Source organism: Ochotona curzoniae, unplaced genomic scaffold, assembly GCF_017591425.1.
Source record: "Ochotona curzoniae isolate NIBS_2020 unplaced genomic scaffold, NIBS_Ocur_1.0 scaffold_3208, whole genome shotgun sequence".
In the NCBI taxonomy this organism is placed as follows: domain Eukaryota; kingdom Metazoa; phylum Chordata; class Mammalia; order Lagomorpha; family Ochotonidae; genus Ochotona; species Ochotona curzoniae.
The window spans coordinates 20,460,985-20,483,573 of record NW_024467106.1 but is presented as its reverse complement, the minus strand read 5'-3'; the positions used below and the strand labels follow the sequence as shown (position 1 = coordinate 20,483,573).

The 22,589-nt window shown below is 41.7% G+C and overlaps 1 protein-coding gene across 3 annotated transcripts in view; it reads right to left on the bottom strand.

Moving 5' to 3' along the window:
• The window catches only part of TMEM245 (transmembrane protein 245), an 80,257-nt gene that overhangs the window by 9,998 nt on the left and 47,670 nt on the right, over nucleotides 1–22,589 (bottom strand). For all 3 annotated transcript variants that reach the window (XM_040963799.1, XM_040963801.1, XM_040963800.1), the window contains 5 exons: nucleotides 18,929–19,051; nucleotides 18,651–18,796; nucleotides 4,482–4,582; nucleotides 3,020–3,194; nucleotides 941–1,135 (listed from right to left, as the gene is read on the bottom strand). In XM_040963799.1, the coding sequence (XP_040819733.1) occupies nucleotides 941–1,135; nucleotides 3,020–3,194; nucleotides 4,482–4,582; nucleotides 18,651–18,796; nucleotides 18,929–19,051 (740 nt within the window). The remainder of the gene's footprint in view (nucleotides 1–940; nucleotides 1,136–3,019; nucleotides 3,195–4,481; nucleotides 4,583–18,650; nucleotides 18,797–18,928; nucleotides 19,052–22,589) is intronic.

Genomic DNA, 22,589 nt, shown 5'->3' with positions numbered 1-22,589 from the left:
GCATGCTGTTTCAACACATGGAGCTAAACACCAAAACAACTGGAGTCAAAATGGGGTATCTTAGAGGAGAGAAAAGAGGAGCAGGAAAGCTGTGTAGAAACATCTCTTTCTGTAATGCAGAAACAAAGCTGACAATCCTGGGTCGGTTCTCCTGTGATCCTTTTCGACAGCCACAAGCCCTTCACACACAGCAGCTGATTAAAGCACTTGATACTTTGTGAGGGGAAAGGACACCTTTTTCTGCAGAATTCATTATCAGCTTAAACTATTTCAACTTAAAAACTCACTCATGCTTTAGCTAATTTGGAACTGTTAAACATTTTTTTCCAAAGCATTCAGGATCAGTGAACAAGCTTTTCTTTTCTTTTCTTTTTTTTGTTTTTCCATGAGCCCAAGAAATAAAGCATCAAGTCAGTCAGTGTTCTCCAGTGTTTTCCAGACACTGTGCAGTGGTCCTTCCACGTGCCTGCCCGGAAGAGGCAAAGGAAGAAAAGGGCATTACTATCCCGTTGGAGCCTGAGGCATAGTGAGGCCCTCCTTTCATTCATGTTGAAAAAGTGAGTTTTTCTCTGTCATTAAGTGTCTGGCACTTGCTAACACAGCTTTGCACCAACCAGTTCTAACTCAGAGACTTGTGTTCTTGTCCTGAGCTAAAGGACTATGTCGGTCTGCACAAACCTTTAAACACAAAATAGAATCATGGTTTTAGAGAATTTTATACAAGAATGTAATCATTTAATTATATATTGTCAGTACCAACTTGTCGATGACTCAGTCATTTCCCAAAGAAGCTGCTTTATAAGCTATGTTTTGACAATCCCCTTCTGACATTAGTACTCCAATGTCTTTATGCTGACAAGTCTAGGTGAGGCTACTTAATCCTAAAGAGATAGAAGAGTTTAGTGTTGGCACAGCTTATGGCAATTCTGCTTTAACTCACCGCTGGGTCTGCGCAGGCCACGGGGTCTGGTTTGGCGTGGGCATGGAATTCGTGGGACTCACCAGCATGGCACTATAGATATTGGAGGCAACCACAAGGATACAGAGGAGGATGGGCCCAATGATTGCTCCTTCCAGGCCCAGGTAGTAGGCTCCGCCAGCCACTGCCAAGCCAGTCAGGTAAGGGTGGCCCCCTCTAGAAAACAACACACCAAGTAGCCCATGAGTTAAAACAAAAAAACACAAAAAACCAGCATCCTCAGGATGAGTCTGCATTCATTTCTAACATAACACTTGGGTCTTAATACTCCAAACTGTTTATTAGGCTTTAGGCTTTCTTTTAGACTACCTAAAGGAGAACTATATAAGGAGATTGTAATGATATTGTGATGCAGCAATTTTCTTGCCTATGCACCAATGCCTTTTTGTAACTCTAACAGCAATTAGGTCAACATTGTTAAGAGAAGTTTTGTATCTACTCCAAGCAGCTTGCCTACCGTGGGTTAATCTTGGCCTAGGACTGGCCCATTATGTTTTCTTACAGAAAAAGGCATCCCTGTGATTCTCAGCTTAGACTCTCTAAAATATCTTTAACGTCTAATAATAAAAGGCCCCACTGATATCACAAAGCCCAAGAATTTTATTTCACAGAAGAGTCCTGAGCACTCTGCAGGCTATCATGATGTCACGGACCAACTGGAATAAAGAGCTACACTCCAGTAGCACGGCAGACTGATAGGAAGAAATGACTGCTGATGTGAGGCCTGGGAGATAAATCAAGTTCTCTCTGTTTCCAGTTTTGAAAGGTGGAGGAGCAGAGTAATCTAGTGAGGGGCAAACAACAGAACACCCTGGAAGGATGTGCTCTATTACAAGTTAATAAGTAACAGTTGTAGTGAGCTTGGTCCTCTGGAAACCAACAGTTGATATTCACAATATATTGCTCTTCCTCATTCCAAAAGAAGGATTTAGAGCAGTATTTCATAAAGGCTAATGAAAGCCTTTTCCCAAAGCAATCTGCTTGAGGAAAAATTCTGCCAGAAAAGAACTTAAAGAACTTCTCATTTCCTAGAAATGCTGTCAAAGGTATTCTGCTATTTAGATCAAATTGCATATAAATCTTAAGTTCTAGGTATAAATCTTAACACAAAATTTATAGCAAAGTTTAAGGAAATGAAAACACTGAAGTATCAATCATATTTCTACTCCTACTGTTTAAATTTCAACTGCTCAACACTAGCCAACCACACCATGATTTTCTGCTTTTAACTGTAACCTTCCGCCCCAAGTTTCAGGCTGGCTTACAGAGCCACTGGCTTCCTTCTGCACGACAACTCCCAGGGTGCAGTGCAGTTCTACATCGTTCATTTTCTACTTTGATGTACCAGCGAGAAACCAGGAACCATACAATTTGCCTCTATGTAATTTAAATTAACCAAAGGACTAATCTTCCTGTAAATATACACTCTGATTACCCCAGAAATGTGAATCTGTTTATAGGACTAAATAAAAATTGACTTGATTTGCATGGTGCAATTTCTAGAAGAAATGTCAAAACCTCCAAAAACAGATATTTATCATATCATATGAACAAAGTTTTGACTCTGGCTTGGGCAGCGTATGTCACTGAGTCACACCGTCCTGTCTGAGGCAGAGAGCTGTGCTGGTGAGACGTGAACCTGTTGAGACTGGTTTTACACATAGAATCTCATGTTTCTCTACAAGGCAAAAAAGTGTTAAAAATGACTCCTATTATACTTAAAGTATCTTATACAAACAAGGTACTATTTCTTTCCTAGGCTAATGCCACACATTCAAAAGTTATTTATAATTTTACTTTAACCCAGGGTCTCATATATCATAAATAATACATTTACAACAAAACATAGTACCTTAAAAAACATATCTTAGAAAGCTTAAATTCAAATCTCATTATAGCACAAATGGCTACCACAATGACAGATTCACTAGCAATTCTGTTCCACCCATACCCCACCCCCTGAAATTCCATCAGGAAATCAACTGAAAGCTCTGTGTGACTCGCAAGGAACTTGCAAAGTTCCGTGCACTAATTACTTACCCTGATATATCAGAATATATTGCAGTATCTACAAAGTATGTTGGCAAGAGATGAAAAATCAACAGTAAAATGGCCTTGCATCCTAATCCTTGTGTCAGCCACAGGTCAAGAACAGCAGGTATCGCTGCCCAGTATGTCCCCAGGAAGGGCACTGCTCCAAGAATTGCTGCTAATGCTAATAAGAGATTAAAAGAAGAAAAGTAACAATGTTATCAAGAAGGCCAGCCTCAATCCTCCTGCTTTCCACCAAAATGAGCTAAACAAATAACTTAAAAACCTAAATGCTAAGGAAAGGGCTATGTCCCGCTTAACTTCTTATTTTAAAGAAAGTGTATTCTGTTAAAATCTTACATTGGAATTTTTTTCAAAAGTGTATATATACTTTATGAATCTGTTCTTAAGCAATAAAATTTTAGTGCTTTCAGTTATTGTTCTGGATTGGTGGTTACTTATTTTATAGTCCTATAAACTCAACTATAGATTTGCAGAAATCTGTTTCTGAGTCCAAAGCCAAATCAGAAGTTTCTAAGCCTCAGATAAGAATATATGTTATTTTCTTTGCTTTTAATAAGAATGAAATGCATTTAAAAGCAGGAATCTTGTGAATTCAGGGGTCTCTCTTGAAGAACAACATGTTCAAGCTCTCTCTCTTTAGCTGGCTACCCTCCCACTGAAGCAAGCTAATGTGGACTCCAACTCTGGTCCAACTGTCAGCCAGGCGTGGGACCTGAAAAACCTTTGGTTTCTTGTCATTAAAACCAGAACACCACCTACCCTGCTTGCTTCAAAGGGTTGGAGTGAAACAGCACTCTCCATACGTTCCTGGGGTGTCTGCATGTCAGAGGGTAGGTTAATGGTCACCCAAGGGGAAAAGAACAGGAATGAATCCAGGAATGTAAAGAAGGAAAGAAATGAAGAAGCAGAGACAAAAGGGGGAAATATAGTGGGAGAGGTAAATGCAGAAGCCAGACGTTTAGGACAATAAGCAGCCATGGAAACAACGAAAGAAAAAGGAGTGGAATGAGGTAACACAGAAGAAAAAAACCAAGTGGGTCATGGCGTCATCCAGGGCTCCTATTGTACAGATCATTCTTCGGGGGCACAGAAGCAGCTGGGAAGTCTTCACTCTGCCCTAGGGTGGCATTCCTCCACACACAGAGCTAACTGATAACCCACAGCTCTCTGACAACTGCCTCAATTCAAAACTTCCTGAGCACCTGTGGTGGGTGCTGGGGCTTGGGATTCCATGAACTTCATAAGTATTTAAGTCTGAGGGTTTTCCGTGTGCTGGGTATGAGTCCAGCTACAGAAGCTACATACTGCTGCTTCCAATTCACACTAGTCAGACCTCATGTCAAAAATAGTAATCGCTGCAAACTAGAAGAATTTCCTGCTGCTTATCAAAATGTACAGACACAAAACTTTAAATACAGGACAGTGGAAGTTGAGCTATGGTTGTTACCTGAAGGTATGAAGACAATATTGATGCCAAATATAGTGTGAGTCAGCCAGGTGTACAATCCATAGAAACCAGCCATCTTGAGGGAGGCATCAAACACCCCTCTGGAATGCCCAAACATTAACAAAAGGAGAAAATAAGTAAATAGGCTCAAAATCATGCCATGATTCAGAAAAATTAGCACTCGGAGGCTTCTGGCCACTCCATTCCAAATCTGACAACAGCTTCAATTTGCAAGTGGCCTGAAGTCACTGTTCGTCATTTTGTTTCAAGAAAACAAACTATCTCCTTAAAAATTTACCTGGTTCACTGATACAGACAAAAGTAAAATAAAACAGATCTTACTCACTGAAACCATTTACCACCCATTTTGTTCTGAAGCAGATACAAGGGTATTCCTTTTATTCTTAACTTTTTTTTTTAAAGATTTATTTATTTTTATTGGAAACTCAGATATACAAGGAGTAGGAGAGACAGAGGAAGATCTTCCATCCGTTGATTCACTCCCCAAGTGGCCGCAATGGCTGGAGTTGAGCCAATCTGAAGCCAGGAGCTCTTCCGGGTCTCCCGCATGGGTGCAGGATCCCAAGGCTTTAGGCCGCCCTGCTTTCCTAGGCCACAAGCAGGCAGCTGGGTGGGAAGTGGGACGGCCAAGACATGAATCAGCACCCACATGGGATCTTGGCGCATGCAAGGTGAGGACTTTAGCCACTAGGCTATCACACCAGGTACCATATAATAGGGTCTTTTTAAAAATTCATAGAAAATAGACTCAGTTCATTTTTGGTACTAAAATATGTAGGAGTCATCTATATGACAGGGAGCTTCAAAAAGTTCATGGAAAAGGCAAACATGGCTTGCAAAAGTTTTTGCCCCAAAATAAATCTATCATTTAATTTTGAAGTACCATTGAATTTCACTACCAAAATAAACAAAAGAATAAATAACATGTTTCTGAGGTGTTGTTAAACTTTTTCTTAAAGATTTATTTTTATCTTTTATGGGAAAGTCAGATATACAGAGAGGAGAAGAGACAGAGAGGAAGATCTTCCGACCACTGATTCACTCCCCAAGCAGCCACAACAGCTGGAGTTGCCACAGTGTGCAGCCAGGAGGCCGAAGCCTCTTCCGGGTCTCCCACATAGGTGCAGGAACCCAAGGCTTTGGGTCATCCTCAACTGCTTTCCCAGGCCATAAGCAGGGAGCTGGATGGGAAGCAGGACAACTGGGACACGAACCGGCGCCCATATGGGATCCCGGTGCGTTCAAGGCGAGGACTTTAGCTGCTAGGCTACTGCGCTGGTGCTGTGTTGTTAAACTCTTAAGAAACCCAAGTTGCGGCTAATTCTCCCCTTCAGCAAGTCAAAGTGTACAGGTGAGAGAGAGTAAATCTCTCCTTTAACAGAATTTCCCACTTGGCTTTAACAATGCAATCAAGTCTACAAAGTCAGCACCCCTACAAATGCTGCAGTTCAAGAGGGGAAAATGTATTTTTTTAAAAAATCTTATTGATTCTCAAGTAAAATCCAAGAGAACAAAATGACACATGTTCACTGTTTACTGATGAATGTTAAGAATTTAGTACAAGATTCTTCGACATCAGGCAACTGTGTTTGTGTTTGAGCTGAGCGAGTACTAATGCACACTGCATACATAAAGCAGGTGTGATAAGGCACCACTCAGACAGCACAAAGGCAGCAAGCTACTCCCAAAGGACACGGAACAGGACAAGCACTTTCAGAAAGTCACAAGAGAAGAGAAAACTGTGACCGGAAAAGCAGACCATCACAGTAGCAAGGCTCCAGCCACACATGCAGAGCTTCCCAAGAGGGGTTACCCCAGGAGAAGGCAAGCTCCAAATCCAGTGCTTCCAACACTGAATCAGCATCCGAAACATTCATCGTGTTCCACGGGGGACTCCCAACTGCCAAACCTTGTCATCCCAACCAGCAGTTTTCACTTGGGAAGGCCTCAAAGGTCCTGACCCAGATGTCAGTGGTATCAAATCTCAAAGAAAGGGAGAGATTCCACGGGAAACACAAGGGATGTGAACAGTAATCAAAGAGAGGCAAAGAGGGGGGAAAATGATGGAGCATCAAGCTTTAACCCCATGGGACCAAAGAACAACTATGTCTCATAGACATGAGGAAGGCCAGCATGGAAGACTGGGCAACAGAGAGTCAAAGAGGATGAAGAAGATACCCTGGAGGCAGTGGAATAACAAAGCTCAGCAGCCTAGTAGAGACTGGGAATGCACCAGGATACTAGACTTCCTCAAGAGGCATGCACTGAGCAAAGGGGACAAGAGGTTACATTCCCACAAAGGAACGAAGGACACAGGTACAACAAAGAGATAAAGGAATCATTTGTCACAGGAGGAAAATTACTCCCGCATTATTTCTAGAGACTGGAGCAGAAAGCAGCTTTTGAAAAGAAAGGGCTAACAACATCAACTATCACAAAGAAAAACAAAAGTATGGAGCTATGTAGGTCAATCAACTTCCAAACATTTTGATACACCGTAAAATACAGCATATGACATTTGCAGTTATTACACACACTTGCATATAACCCAATGAGGGTTGGAAAGGCAAGATATGTTCCTCGCTTCACTGTTCATTTCTTGGCACACAAGCATTATAAAACAGAGTGAGAGCAGGTGGTTAGCCTGATGGTTAAGGCGCCTGCCCCTCACCTTCGTCTCTGGGTCTGACTCCCAGCTTCAGCCCCTGCCACCGCAGACCTTGGGAAGTGGTCACTCACAGCCCCAGGAACTGGTTCTCTTGCCATACACATGAGAGATACGGATTATACTCCTGGCCTCACCTCCACCCTGGGCCCTGTGGGCACCTGGGAAATAAACCATCAGATGGAAACTGACGTTCTCTTTCTTCTCAAAACAATAATTTAAAAAGATCCTTTTTTTTAAATACCAGAGGAAAAAATTCTCTAACAACTTGAATTTTGTAACGTCCGCAAATCCCTAAGCATATTTTTTTCTTTTCGTGTATCAACTTTAGTGAACTATAACTTACAAATAAAATCCAATTTTACATTACAAATGCATAAATTATGTAAACACCATTGCAACTGAGACACAGAATATTTCCATCATCCCCAAAAGTTCTCTGGAGGCTCTGTAGTCAGTGGCTCCCTGACTGCCACCAGTAAAAAGAATCATAATTTCGTTTTATAAATTGAACTAGGGGCTGGCTCTGTGACACAGCAAGCTAAGCTTCTACCTGCTGGGCCAGCATTCTATGTGGGCACTGGCATGTCCCAGCCACTATACTTTCAATCCAGCTCCCTGCTTTGGCTGAGGAAGGCAGTGGAAAATGGCTAAAGCCCCTGACTCCCTGCAACCATGTTTGAGATCTGGAGGAGGCTGCTGGCTCGCAGCTTTAGATCTGCTTAGCTCCAGCCATGGCAGTCACTTGGAGAGTGAACCAGCAGACAGCAGACCCCTCTGTTTCTCAACTCTGTAACTCTGCCTTTCAAATAACAATAAAATATACATATTTTTAAAAGATCTATTCATTTTCATTACAAAGTCAGATATACAGAGAGGAGGAGAGATAGAGAGGAAGATCTTTCGTCCGATGATTCACTCCCCAAGTGACTGCAACAGCCGGTGCTGTGCCGATCCAAAGCCAGGAGCCAGGAACCTCCTCCAGGTCTCCCACACGGGCGCAGGATAAGAAAGCATTGGGCCGTCCTCAACTGCTTTCCCAGGCCAAAAGCAGGGAGCTGGATGGGAAGCGGAGCTGCCGGGACTAGAACCGGCGCCCACACGGGATCCCAGAATGTTCAAGGCGAGGACTTTAGCTGCTAGGCCATGCCGCTGGGCCCTAAAATATATTTTTTTTTAAGTTGAAAGTTTTTTATTAAATTTAATTTTAAAAATAATTGTTACATGGTTAAACAGGGTGGGAATGATCAAGGTTTAGGGAAAAATGGGTGAATTTGTTTCTTCCAAATTTGCCATTTCTTGTTCTGGGGGGAGGGGAGAATCAAAGGGGAACCAACCACTCATGACTTTCCACACATTCCAGTGCCCAGGGATGAGGAACCACCACCTCATATCAACCCAGGGTCTCAATGTGGACAAATTCTGAGGGTTCCAAGTAGCTTGGATAGTTCTGAAATGCTGATTTCATCAAGGATGAAGTCACCCTCCCAATGTCCACTGGCTCCATTCACCAAAATTATCTGCTGTCTTCATTTGCTTGGGATTGTTGTCCAGTTAGTTCTGATCTTCTGTTATAGCATCAAATGTGCTACTTTAATCTCGTATTACTTCAGGGCCTGTACACTGCTCCACCTTTTTCATGAAGTAGGGCATGTTCTTCTAGGCCAGTCCAAGAGGCTGGGCCAGGCATCCCAAGCATCTCTGGATCCCCCACCCGGACCAGGAGACCCAGGCCCTGCTGGGTTCCCCACCCCAGGGTTCATGGAACCAACATGCACCTAGAAGGTGGGCCCCAAAATTCAAGAAAATACGTAATATTTAACATCTTAATCATTTTTAGTGTACACCTCAGGAGACTTCATTATATCCATAATGTTGTAATGTAGCTTTTGCTGTTTGTTTTTTTTCACCAATTGTACTTTTCAGCTAGACTGCTTTTTCTAAGACCACTTTTGATCTTCATTCATATTACTGAATGCATTAGTGACTTGTTCCTTTCTTAATTTTTTCATTTTATTTGAAGCAGAAATAACTTTCCCCTGATGGTAATTGCCAAGCATAGCCAGGACTAGGCTGCACAGAAGCAGGCCAACTTCACCCAGGTCTTCCACGTGTGAAGCCAACTCAGTACTGGGAGCCATTGCCTCTGCCTCATGGGATGCACATGGAAGAAGCTAGATCAGAAACAGAACAGCCAGGACTCAAGGCATGCTGGCACCTCAAGTGATGACCTAAACACTACACAAACATCCACCTTGGTTTTTGGAGTTGCTGAATATTCCTTTACATGGATGTACCATCACTGACTTTTCCAGTTGCTGGGCATTTGGGGTGTCCAGTTGAGGCAGAAATTAACTGCTATGAATATTTGATTTACAGATTTTATGTAAATGTATATTTTCATTTTTCTCCAGTGGACACCCCTGGGTAGAGATACTAGATGACACTTTGTAAGAGGCACTATTAATTGTCTTGATCTTGCAATCTGAAGAAAACTGATTGTCCACGGACGCCAAGAGAAGTCACTTGCTCCTAGATCATACGTCTCCCTCCAGGTATGGTTTCACTTCACACTCATGGTTCTGGATGCATGAGCACCAGCAGAAAGAGCAGTTTGGCACATGAATTCTTTAAACTGTTGTATCCTCAACAACGCTCTAAGGTCTTCAATGATAATGAAGACATGAGAAGTTAGTATGTCAACACTTAGCTCAGTGTATCTGAATTAAGAAGGTGAATTTAAGAGAAGCAACTGCTAAGCACCCATTGCGGGAGGCTGAAAACTGGCCCCGCAGCAATGTCTATGCACTAAGCACAGAACTTGTGATTGCATTACCTTGTAAAGCAGAAGGAAATGTCATAATTAGATTCTATAATTCATTCATTCTATAATTCACAATATAACTACATTCTAGAGATCCCAAGATTACCCAGGATTATCTGCATAAACTCAATATAATCACAAAAATACTAATGAAATGGTTCTTTATTTCACACCATCTACAAAAATCAACTCAATTAAAACATAAGACCTGAAACTGTAAAACTACTAGAAGAAAACAGGAAAAAAGCTCCATGAAATTGGTCTGAGCAATGATTTATTATATATGACCCCAAAATATGGGCAACAGAAGCAAAAACACAAATATAATCATATCAAGCTAAGTTTCTACACAGCAAAATAATGAATGAAGTAGAGACAACACAGAATAAGAGAAAATATTTGCAAGCAATAACTTGAAACAATGATCATATAATCAAGTCATCTCTTGGATTCCTAGGAATTTTCAATTCAAGGACTCCTAGGAATAATTTTCTCTCACAAATCAAAGTTTGACAAATAAACAATGGTACGTACAATGTGACTGGAATGAATGGGCTACCAGAAACCATTAGTTTAATCAGTGTAATAATATTATTTAAAAAAAAAATATTGACTTTCATTTATATCAAAGGCAGAATAATGGGAGGAGGAGGAGGAAGAGAAATAAAAGGGAGGAAGAGAGCGAAACCGAGAGAGATCTTCCACTGCTGGTTCACTCTCCAAATGACCTCAACACTGAGGGCTGGGCCAGACAAGCCAGGAGCTTCTTCAAGGTTTCCAAATGGGTGAACGGCCCATCCACTTGGGATATCTTCCACTGCTTTCCCAGGCCACTAACAGGGACCCGACTGCACACTCATATGAAAGGCCAGCATCGTAGCTGGTAGGTTTACGCTCTATGACACAATGGCAGTCCCAAGAATATTCTCTACAAACATTCCAGTAAGAGATCATTCCTTCATTTCACTCATTCATTATCAATCAATTCACCAATTTTTTTGTATACTCAGATTCAGTGACTATTCCTCACATTAGACAATCAGGGGAAAACACAGGATACATTTCATTAAATAGCTTACACAAATCAAAATGAACCCAAACTTGTGGACTTCCCTAAGATTGGTTACATACAACTCATACACTGTGAACCCACAGTTCCAATAGGCATCCTTTCCCTTTATAACTGTTCATAATTATACAATCAATCACCAACTACGGAAATTGACAGAAAATATATATCAAGTTTCTCACTAAAGCATTCCACTTCTTTAAACGATCTCTTTTGTTTTCTTGTTCTTGTTGAAGACTTACTTTGTTTTTTGGAAACAGAAAGGGAGAGAGAACAAGAGGGAGAGGGACAAAGAAAGACTTTTCCACCCACTGGTTCATTTCCCAAATGTTCTTGTTAAAGACTTACTTTGGGGCCTGGCACGGTAGCCTATCGGCTAAACTCCTCACCTTGAAAGCGCCAGGATCCCTCTATATGGCGCTGGTTCTAATCCCAGCAGCCCCCGCTTCCTATCTGCTTGTGGCCTGGGAAAGCAGTTGAGGACGGCCCAAAGACGTGGGACCCTGCACCCGTGTGGGAGACCCAGAAATAGTTCTTGGCTCTTGGACTGGTGCAGCACCAGCTGTTGCGGTCACTTGGGGAGTGAATCATCAGACAGATGATCTTCCTCTCTGTCTCTCCTCCTCTCCATATATCTGACTTTGCAATAAAAACAAATAAAAAAAAAAGACTTATTTTGTTTATTGGAAACAGAGAGGGAGAGAGAGCAAGAGGGAGAGGGACGAAGAAAGACTTTTCCACGCACTGGTTCGTAACCAGGGCTGTGCCAGGTCAAACCAGGAGCCTGAACTCCCTAAGGATTCTCCCATGAAGGTATAGGAGCCCAACTACTTCCACTGTTTTGTCAGGCACATTGGTAAGGAGCTGGATGGGAAGTACAGCAGCCAGCATTTGAACCAGAGCTTATACAGGTTGTTGGGACACTAGTGGCGGCAGCTTAACGTGCTGTGCCACAACCATAGCCTCAACCTTTCTTTAAAGAATATCTGCCTATATTCAGACTTGTGGAGTCTCTCTTTTCAGTGATTCTTCAAATACTAATGACAACTAATCTGAAACTATGTTTCCAAACTCTCTTAGCAGTAGGCAGTTGGGGGAATCAAATTCTGGAGATGCTTTCCCTCTCTACTCCTGGAGTTGAGCTGAGCTGGTCTAAGGCCATGGAAGAAGACAATGGCATCAACCACTGACGGGGTGGCTCTGCTTTTTTAACAAAGCCACCCCTCATACAGAGCCCTCTGTTTTACACAGTCACACAGACACTCCCCTATTCCACACTGCATGCAGACCATTACAAGGCAGGTCACAGTGCACCAATCCAGCCAGCCCCAACCAAACACAAGGAATCACTTACAACTGCCTTTACTTCCGGGCCTGGCAAGTTTTATTGTTTATAATGTACAGTAATAAAGGTGTGTGTATGTGTGTCCATGCCTAGTACACAAAGCCATATAGAAGGGTATTTCAAAGTGTGTGGAAAAATTAAAGGTAAGTTAATTTTGCAGCAATAAAGGTTCTGAACTATGCATGTGTAGTTTTTTTTTTAAGATTTATTTTATCCTTATTTTAAAGACAGATTTCACAGAGAAGGAGATAGAAAGTCTTGCATCTGCTGGTTTAATCCTCAAATGGCTACAATGGCTAGAGTGAGGCCAGTCCAAAGCCAGGGGCCAGGAGCTTCCTCCATGTCTCCCACTTGGGTACAGCCATGCTCCATTGTTTCCCCAGGCCATAAACAGAGCTGGATTGGAAGTGAAGCAGCAGGGACTTGAACAAGTGCCCATACAGAATGTTGGTGCCACAGGGTAGATTAGACTGCCATGCCACTGTGCTGGCACTCAGTCCTAATTTTATAATACATACTTTTCATAAACTTTCTGCAGACTCCTGGTGCATTCATGAGTGCAAGCAACTGCTTCACATCAGGATCTTGGCATGATCTAAGCTAACTGCTAAGGGTTTCCATTCTTTCTACTCAGTTTTTCATCCCATCCTTCTTTATTTTATTTTTAAAAATTATTTATTTTTATTGGAAAGTCAGATATCAGGAGGAGTAGAAACAGAGAGGAAGATATTCCAATCGCTGATTCACTGCCCAAGCAGCCACAAAAACCGAAGCTGAGCTGATCCAAAGCCAGGAGTCCAGAGCCTCTTCCAAGTCTCCCATGTGGGTGCAGGGTCCAAAGGCCGTGGGCCGTCCTCTACTGCTTTCCCAGGCCAAAAGCAGGAGCTGGATGGGAGGTGTGGCTGCCAGGGTTAGAACCAGCACCCAAATGGGATCCCAGCACATGCAAGGCAAGGACTCTAACCACTAGGCTACCACGCCAGGCCCTATCCCATCCTTCTTTAAGATCAAAGTGTCACTTTTTCACTCCTTCCCCAATACTTCTACCAACAAGATTGTTCTTTTTTCCCTTCTAAACAGAGTAAGAGGAATCTTAAGAGATAATTTGAGGTTTAATTAGATGACCTGCTTTTAATACAATGGGAGTTGAAGGATGGAGTGGTATGGGGGAAATGATAAAGCACATTCTAGAAGCTATATGTACCCAGAAGGTACAGGCCACAGGTCATAGCCAAGCCGGAAGCAAGTGTCTAAGGAAGGAGAGAGGAATGAAGGATCCAAATTCAAATTCCCCCTTACAGAGGGCCCTGCCCTCTTCCTTCTCAAAAGGTTAAACAGGAAAACTACCAAATGACCATTTTCCTAGGAAACAGCGGTCATTTGCCTCACAGAGAGCACAAAGAATACACTGGGCAACATGCCCCCAGCTCCCTTGGTTACTACCATCTACTCTGAGAAGTTACATTTCCTTTTTTTTTAAATTTTTTTATTGTTAATAACATTGTATTATGTGATACAGTTTTGTAGGCACTGGGATTCCCCCTACCCCTCCCACAACCCTACCCCCATGGTGGATTCCTCCACCTTGCTGCATATTCACAGTTGAAGTTCAATTGGGATTCATTCATTGCATGCATATACCTAGCATAGAGTTCAGCATCTTACTGTCCAGATAAGTTCAGCGGTTTCTAGGAGAGACCTTCTCTGGTCTGAAGGTAGAGCATTTCCCTCCTTCTCCAGGTTTATCTGCCCAGAGACCCCACTCAGCAGTAGAGTGTACAGAAACCAGGTCACACGGGTTTCCAGAGAGGGGCAGGGGAGGCTGTGCAAGCACAATTGTAGAGCTGCAGGACACAAGAAGGGCAGCCAACACAGCAGCCTCCTGTGCCCACCAGCCAACAGCTGAGTCACAGCTGGAAAGTGGCAGCAGCTGCAAACTGGCAGTAGTGACGTGAACTCAGCATTCGCATACCATTAACACAAGGTTTTGTGTCCTAGACAACACCAAGTAATCCGCTGCTTACTTCAACACTAACAAGAAAATAATGTAAGTTTGTTTCAATTGCATGGCAAACAGTAAAGATTTGGGCTTATCAGTCCTATTCCTAGCCTACTGAAATGAATGTAGCAATTCTTTAGAATCAGACTAAAAAACGACACAGGAGACAAAAATGTTAAGGCTTTTTCCATGGAAATTTGCAAAAACTAAAGATTCAAATAGATCAGACTGATCTTTAGTCAAGCAAGTTACAAGGCATACACTTACTGTCATGATTACTCCTTAGAATTCCACAGTGTTCATAACAGTCTGTCTCAGTTTCAGTGTCAGGAGAGATTTCTTCAAGTAAACAAAAACTTTTTTTTTTAACAACTTTTAACTTTATACATCTTAATCTAAACAAATATTACGTCTACCCTAAAATCCATGAAATATCTTTGCAATGAAGGATCTGCTCAAAATCACAAAATGGAAATAGATTTATTAAATTACCAATGCTCTGTTTTTGAATCCAAGTAGTTTCATTTCTCCAAAACTGGGGGGTAGGAGTGAGAAGCAAGTTCACTTTCCAAAATGAGGATCTATAGCAACCACATTCTCCCATCTAATTCATCAGGAGAACTTGCATCCACCAGCACTGAAAAGCTGTAATCCCAGCAAGCAAGAGCCATACCCGTGTGCATGCACTCATGTGAAAATATCACACACACTAAATTGCATTGAGGCCGTGACAACATGCAACTTAGTAATGTGCAATATCTCCACCAGAGCAAGCAGAATGAGAGCATCGGGGAAGAGGGTGCGATGGACACATTCAGGAGACAGCATGCTGCTACAGGGAGGAAAATGGTCTGGGGACAAGGATGCATGCCAACAACTCAAAAATTCACAAAACACAAATCTTATTGCAAGTGCATCCCATTTAGAATACATACTCAGAATTAAAATAATAACGTTCAGAAATTCAGCAAGACAGTGATCATAAAGGCATCACATGTTTTAAACTTCAAGAACAGACACTGTCACTGTCTGGTCATGCAATCCCATAATTTCGATGCTACTTTAAACTTGCTGATGCATCACAGAAAAGAAATACAATGATTTCCAATCAACTGCAATGCTGATGGTAATCACTTGTGCTTAAAAATGTGATATCATAGGTGATTTTCAGACTAAACTATTCTTTGTGAGCATAACAATATTTTCACCTACAATCTTCCTCAATGAAGAAACACATTACAGTTCTTCTGGATGAAAAATGTGAGCGCTCTTAGAACTCATTGCTACCCTATTAGTATGGGAAGGCTCTTTAGAGGAATGTACAAAACCTTTACATTTTAATTGGCTCGACTGGTTCAGCTGTTGAAAAAAATAATAGCCCAAAGATTCACACTGCAAAAGGATTCCCCTGAGGGCTGGCATAGTAGGGTAAGCCACCACTTAGAACGCCCATATTCCTAGCCTCCCCCTCTTTCTGTCTTCAAAAAAAATAACTCTTCAAACAAAATTTTTTAGGAGGCCCACATCTAATGTAAGATTATCAGTCTGAATAATGATCACTTCAATTCTGATCTTCCTGCTACTATACCTTGGATAGAGTTCCAATCTCCTAGCACCAGCCTGGCCCAAACGTGGGGGTTTTAAGTACTTGAGTGAACCTGTGGGTGGAAATTGCCACTTCTATCTCTCTGAAAACTTGCTTTTCAAACAAATAAATCTTTTTAAAAATAACTTAAAATATAATCTCTAACTTAAATAATTTAATACAGTTTTGTTAGAAAACTTATTTAGGTTGTAACACATTATCCAAGTTATACCATATTTTCAGACTTAACAATATCAGTTTTGAAAACCTCTAGGATTACAGTCTTAGTGTTTTTTTTTTCTGCATTTAAAAAATAATTTAAAAAAGAATGGCTTTTATCTTGCTGTACACGATAATCAGTGTATACAGTCTATACATTCCCAAGAAGATAAGTCTGATTTCAACAAGAAATACCCTCAGACAGATGACAGCACTGTCTTTCTAACATCAAATTCTCCTCTCAGAGGAAGACCTAACTAAATGTCTAGCAGCAAGTTTTGACATGTCCACTTTAACATTCTGAGCAATACCAAAACGCAAGATGCTTTCACACAGGCAGCTCCTCCCAGAAGAAAATGTAACGGCACAGGAAATGTGCTTTCAATCAACCAGACCATAGGGAAAGACACAACTCCACTGACCTCACAGCTGCCACTACGGCATGAAAGAATTAAGTTTAATATGACACATATAGCAAATCAATGACAAACATTCAGAACAAGTCAGCAAACATGACTGTAAGAAAGCCAAACAAAGAGAAAATCCAAGAGCCAGAGCTGGAAAAGAGAAGAGCTTTTATGGTAGTAAGGGCGGATGCTAATGCAAGATACTTTGGGGAAAGAAAGCATCCTCTTGGTTGGAAGATCTTTATGGAAATGTGGGTATTTCCTGTGAGGTTTGGTGTTAGTCAATCCAGCACGAGGATTCTTGCCAGCCTTTGCTGTGACACATTCAATAACTTCAGCATGTTGGGAAGGGAGAGGATTTTTGTATTTTTTATTTTTGGTAGAGCATTTGCATAATCTTTGTTTTTAAAGGATAGGAAGATACAATCAGAAAAACAAAGGAGTCTATTGACGAAATTTTCATTCTCTCATTGACTATGGATGACAAGCAAGAGCCACACAGGTAGGGAAGGGATGCCAGGGTTCATGCTGCCCTGAAGACTTCATCCTCAACACTGTCACACTCGATGGTGTGGCCCCAAACGTTTAGACGAGAACAGCCTCCACATGATACCTGAGAGGTATGGTATAGATAATAAAGCTTATTTCATCCTACCTTAAACTCAACCTACAAAAAACCAAGACACTGGAGAAAGTCTAACCTCAGCCTTGCTAGCAGGAAAGAAGACAGAAATGTACTACCTAAAGGAGGTCTTTCCAAAGAGCGGAGTGGTATTCTCCCTAGCTCTTACATAAACAGTGCAAGAGTGAATCAGTGAGGAAGGCTGACAGGTCAAATCAAGTTTTCTGAAATAGGGGCCAGGGCTGTGGTTCAGTGAGTTAAGACAGCACTGGTAACATCAGATTCCGTTATGGGCACCAGTTCAAGTCCTGGCTGCTTCATTTCCAATCCAGACTCCTGCTAATGCACATGGAATACCAGTGGGAGACGGTGCAAATCCTTGGGCACCAAAGACCCTTATGAGGATGACTCAGGTATAGCTCTGCGCTTCTGGCTTTGACCTTCACCTATTCCGGCCATTCAGCAATTTGGGGAAGGGAGTGAATTAGAGGAGAGAACATCTTTCTCTTTGTCTCTCCACCTCTCATATAACTCTACCTTTCAAATGAATAAAATTTTTTAAAATTTTCTGAAATAATACAGAAATGGAAATGCCACTGAAATTTAGCATTCAAGGGAAATTTAAGACTACTTAACTAATAACATACTAGAAAAAGGAACTGCATTGGATAATGTGAAAGTTTTTGAGTTCAACAAGAAGTAAAAATATAGTCTTGTTAATGGACAAAGACCAACAGGGACTAGAGGAGGTGCTAAGAGAAGCATGAGTTGTAAAGGCCTCCCCTTACACAAAATGATAGAGAGGACAAACGAAAGTGGGCCAACAGTCAGTGACTTCAGAAGAGCTTATGCAGAGTGAAAGGCACACACAAATCTCACTCAGTAGCAGGTCTGCAAAACACAGGCCCTCCAAGTTAGGGTGGGAGGTCTCCTGCCAGAGCCCTCAATGCACAAGCAACTCAGAGATAACACCCATTGCTAGACTCTAATCCACCTCCTGCTGAGGCAACATCTGGCAGCACAGGGAGAGAGCCCAAGACATAGGCTATGAGTTTCCCTTGATTCCCAGAACAAAGGAAACATCCTGAGAATAGCAGGGTTCTGAGGACAGCAGGGTGGACGACGGCAGGGGAAGTCTCTCAAGCAAATCACGTGGTGATAAAGGCTAGATTAGGGGCCTGTTGACCGACGGCTGAGGCCGACTGGCCATCATACCTTCATCAATCACAGGCTTGAAAGTCTTGAAAAGGCTTAGAAACCGCTTTGAATGTGTTCTTACTAACATTCTTTGAATTTGTTCTTACTAAACTTCTCAGATTAGTCTCTCAAAATGAGATGAGAATCAGAAATGCCACAGCCCTTCTCATGGAAAGCAGTTCCCAAAGGAAATCGGAGCATCAGCCTCACCCCTACCTGATAGCTTCTTCCACAGACTGGCCGATAATATTCGAAGAGGGGCCTGGCTGAGACAGAGGAGTCAGGCTTATCACCCACTTCACTGGCTTGTAGTACTCGTCACTGGAACTTAACAGATAAAACAGTGTGGTGAGGAAAATCACCTGCAAAACAGAGGACAGCAGCTCCTGAAAGCTCACACTGGAAACCACAGGCAATCTCTGCAAATTCAAACGGAACCAAGAGCAGGCCAGTCTGGGAAGGAAAGGTGATGTGTCCTGTATCGTCACACATACCAGAGAGAGCACAAAATTGAGCAGGGCAGTCCCGCTGTAGAACAGGATGGTCAGGAGCGTGGTGACCGTGGTGAAGAGCAGGCTCACGTTTCGGCTCATGACAATCCACAGAGACTCCAGGATCTGAGCAGGAGGGAGGGCTGGGTGTCAGAACTGAACCTTGTCAAACACGTTTCTGCAGCCATCTAGGTGCTTTTCATACCACATTTAAGTATCTTACACGGTAAGAACTGAGGATTATTATCTTAAGTGAAAAAAAACAACTGAAAAACATTTGCATGGTCAAAAATGCAAAAAATGATTAACCAAAACATGGTAAATCCACTCAAAGTCATGTTAGGCAGTCATTAAAAATATCTGTTATAAAATAGGAAAACATTTCGATGTAACAGTAAGTCTAAAAGGAAGAATGTCAGAATTGGATACCTTGTCTGTTACTATGCAAAAATGGTGTGTATGGAATACTTACAGAACATGCCAGAATACAATGGAGGTTCTGTTTGTCCTAGAGGATCACTGACAGGGGAAATAAAGGTCCTCTGTCTTCCCCTTCTCCAACTTGAATTTATCAACAAATACAAAAAGCATGACTGCTGAACATCACAAGAAAACCAGCCAGCAGGCAGCACTGAGGAATGAGCCCTGCTGAAAATCATTTCTGAGATAGACAGCAACTGTGACTCAGAGATCTAATGAACTTGCTTGATCTATCACCTACCAATTCACTAGAACCATACAGGAAGACAAAAGTTATTCAAAGGAAGACGTACAACGTCTATGGCACACACACACATTTCCCTCTCCTTTCTCTTAGTGAACTTGAAAACCCTTATGCCCATTCTAGCCTTTCTAAGTGGGTTGTCCTTAATCTTAAATAAAAGCATGACAGTAAAATAATTAGGAAAACCCCTTCTAAGAATTTTTAAAGTGCTGCCACAAACCACCTCTATTGGCAGACAACATAAATTAAATTCAGAGATTTTAAAAAACTTGCCTATGGGTACAGAACTAATAGGAAGAAGCAGAGCCAGGCCCAGAACTCCCAAGATCTGGTTTTTATTTCAGTGCCCTTTCTAAAACAGTAATACTGCTTGCTGTCACATGTCCAAGCTATGCCATCTGTTCTATGAAAGGCCTATCCCTTCCTTTCCTGCCTCAAATGCATCATTTATAAAGGCATTTTGTTGCCTTCTGCATTTCTTGCAAACTTCAGCTCAGTCTTTATAAGGGAACTTCAGTAGGCTGCTCTCATTTACAAAAACTCCTTACATAAAACCCCAAAAAATGTTTCCCAATGCCTACAAAAATATGCATGACTGACCATTTGACCTTGTGGGATAAAGAATGAATGAACAACTCCACTCATTCCAACAGACAAACCAACAATGCTTTTACTTGTAATTTTGACAAGCATTCTTCTGGAGGCTTCAGTCATTTTGGAATGTTTAATAATAAAAAAAAAGTTAAATGGTTTGAGTCACATTGATGAAAACTCCCTGTGTTAATTCTTAAGAAATTAGCTGAATACATTAATTGCAGACAACAGTAACAACAACCAAGGAATTTTATTTGAAAGAAAAGCAGTTGGAAAAAATTTTTAAATAGTATCTCTAGAAAATTACCTAAATCCTGAAGGTAAATTAGTTTTAGTGTATTCATTAGGTTTAGGAAAGAAGCAATTAGTAAAGGGAAGAGCAATAATAAGGCCCTGAAATTATGAAGAGATTTGTGAAAACTGTTTCCCAAAAGTAAGAAAGATGAGCCAAGTGTGGGGTTAGCTTGGCAAGTGATACCAAGTGGAGAAAGGGCAGGCCTGAAAATGCTCAGAGAGCCCAAGGGCCTCAAGTAAGCGACCCAGCAACGTGCTCAGGAGAGGTGGCCGACAGACCAAGAGTACCTCACCATTTGCAGCTGTCTACTCTGGATCTACTGCTCATCTAATGACCTGCCAACCATCGGGCTTCTCAGGTCCTCATTAACTGGCTTACTTTCTACAGAGCTAGTAAAGGAAACTCAGAGGAAGCAGTTTAGGAAAAGGGGAAAAAACAAAACAAAACAACAAAAGCAAAAGCAGAACGATACATGGATGCCAAAGTCCCAGACGGGACAGGCTCGCTCTCTGCCTCAGAGTGCACAGAGCCTGGAGGCCACATGAACTCTACTCTCCTTCCTTCTCTGTCTGTAAAGGAATAAACTGAGATGGGTGAACTCAAATACCATTTCAACTCTGCTCTTGTGCTTCTAAACAAACATAATTGTTGTTCAAGCTACATGTACTTGTGTTTCTCTTAATGACCGAGAACCTAGTGCCATGCTAAATTCGAAGGTAATGACAAACTGAATTCTTTCAACCTCCAAGCACTTAAAACCTAGTCAGGAAAACGAGGCATTAACATTAAATAGTCAAAAACTGAAAAAGAGGGACAGGTGTTATGGCACAGCGAGTTAAGGCTGCCACTTAAAAGGATGCCTGTACCCCTTAATTTAGCACCTGGGTGAAAAAACCAAATCAGCCTTGGTTGTGGGCATTTAGGGAGTGTGTGTCAGATGGAAGAGCTCAGCTTTTCAAATAACCAAAAATAAGTATAAACTTTTCCTACTGCTGAAAAGAAAGTAAAATGTCTTCAGATTTCAAAAGGAGGGTACAATAATAAATGCAAAAGGAGTCCAAAATTCAAGGGTTCTCAAAGTATTCTGAAATACACTGGGAAGTTTTCTGAAACATGACTGACCTAAGGCAGCCTGTTAACTGCAGTACCAAAAAAAGAAAACAAAACAAAGCAACTAAAAATGCCAGGTGTATGGTTAAGACATGCAGATTCCTCCAGAGGAAGAAACTCAAGTTAGACTGTAACATGGTATTACATGACAAACTTGGTGTGACCCAAGTGCTTGGATTTCTGTCACCCACCCGGGAGACCTGGATGGAGTTCCTGGCTCCTGCCATCAGCCTGGCCCCAATGAATGCAAGTGCAAAATCAGTCTCTCTCTCCCTTCCTCCCTACCTCACTTTCTCTCTGATTCTTCCTGTCTGTCACTCTATCTTTCAAATAAGTACGACTTCCAAAATACACATTTTTAATTTCTTAAAGGAATAGGTACTTGGTCTGGTGGTTAGTAAGTCCATATATGGGCATCTGAGTTGACTCCAGCTTTTCACCAAAGTAGACCCTAGGAGGCAACACCAGTGGCTCAAGGAATCAGGTTCCTGCCACCCACATCTTAGTGATTTGCAGTGAATCTCTGACTACTGGCTCTAACTCTGGCCCAGTCTCAGCCATTGCAGGCATTTGGGAAATGAACTAGCAGGTGGAAGTTCTTTCTCTTCTCCTGTCTCTCAAAAAGAAAAAAAAAGTTAATAAAAATAATATTCTCGAAGTAAAATTAAAAGTTCAGAACACCAGAAAGAACAGCTAGATATTGTAAGCACAACAGCAAAAATTAAAAATTCAATCAATATTAGTAAAGTTGATAATATTTCCTAAGGAAAAAAGAAAAGATATTTTTAAAATTAAGGAATAAGGAATCCCAACTTGTGATCAAGGCATTTCAGAAGAACAGACAAGCGGTTCTCAAAGTCTGGTCTCTGGACAACTGGAGTCCCTTGAGACCCTCTGGAGGGCCTTCAAGGTCAGCACTGTCTTGACAGTCCTGTACCATC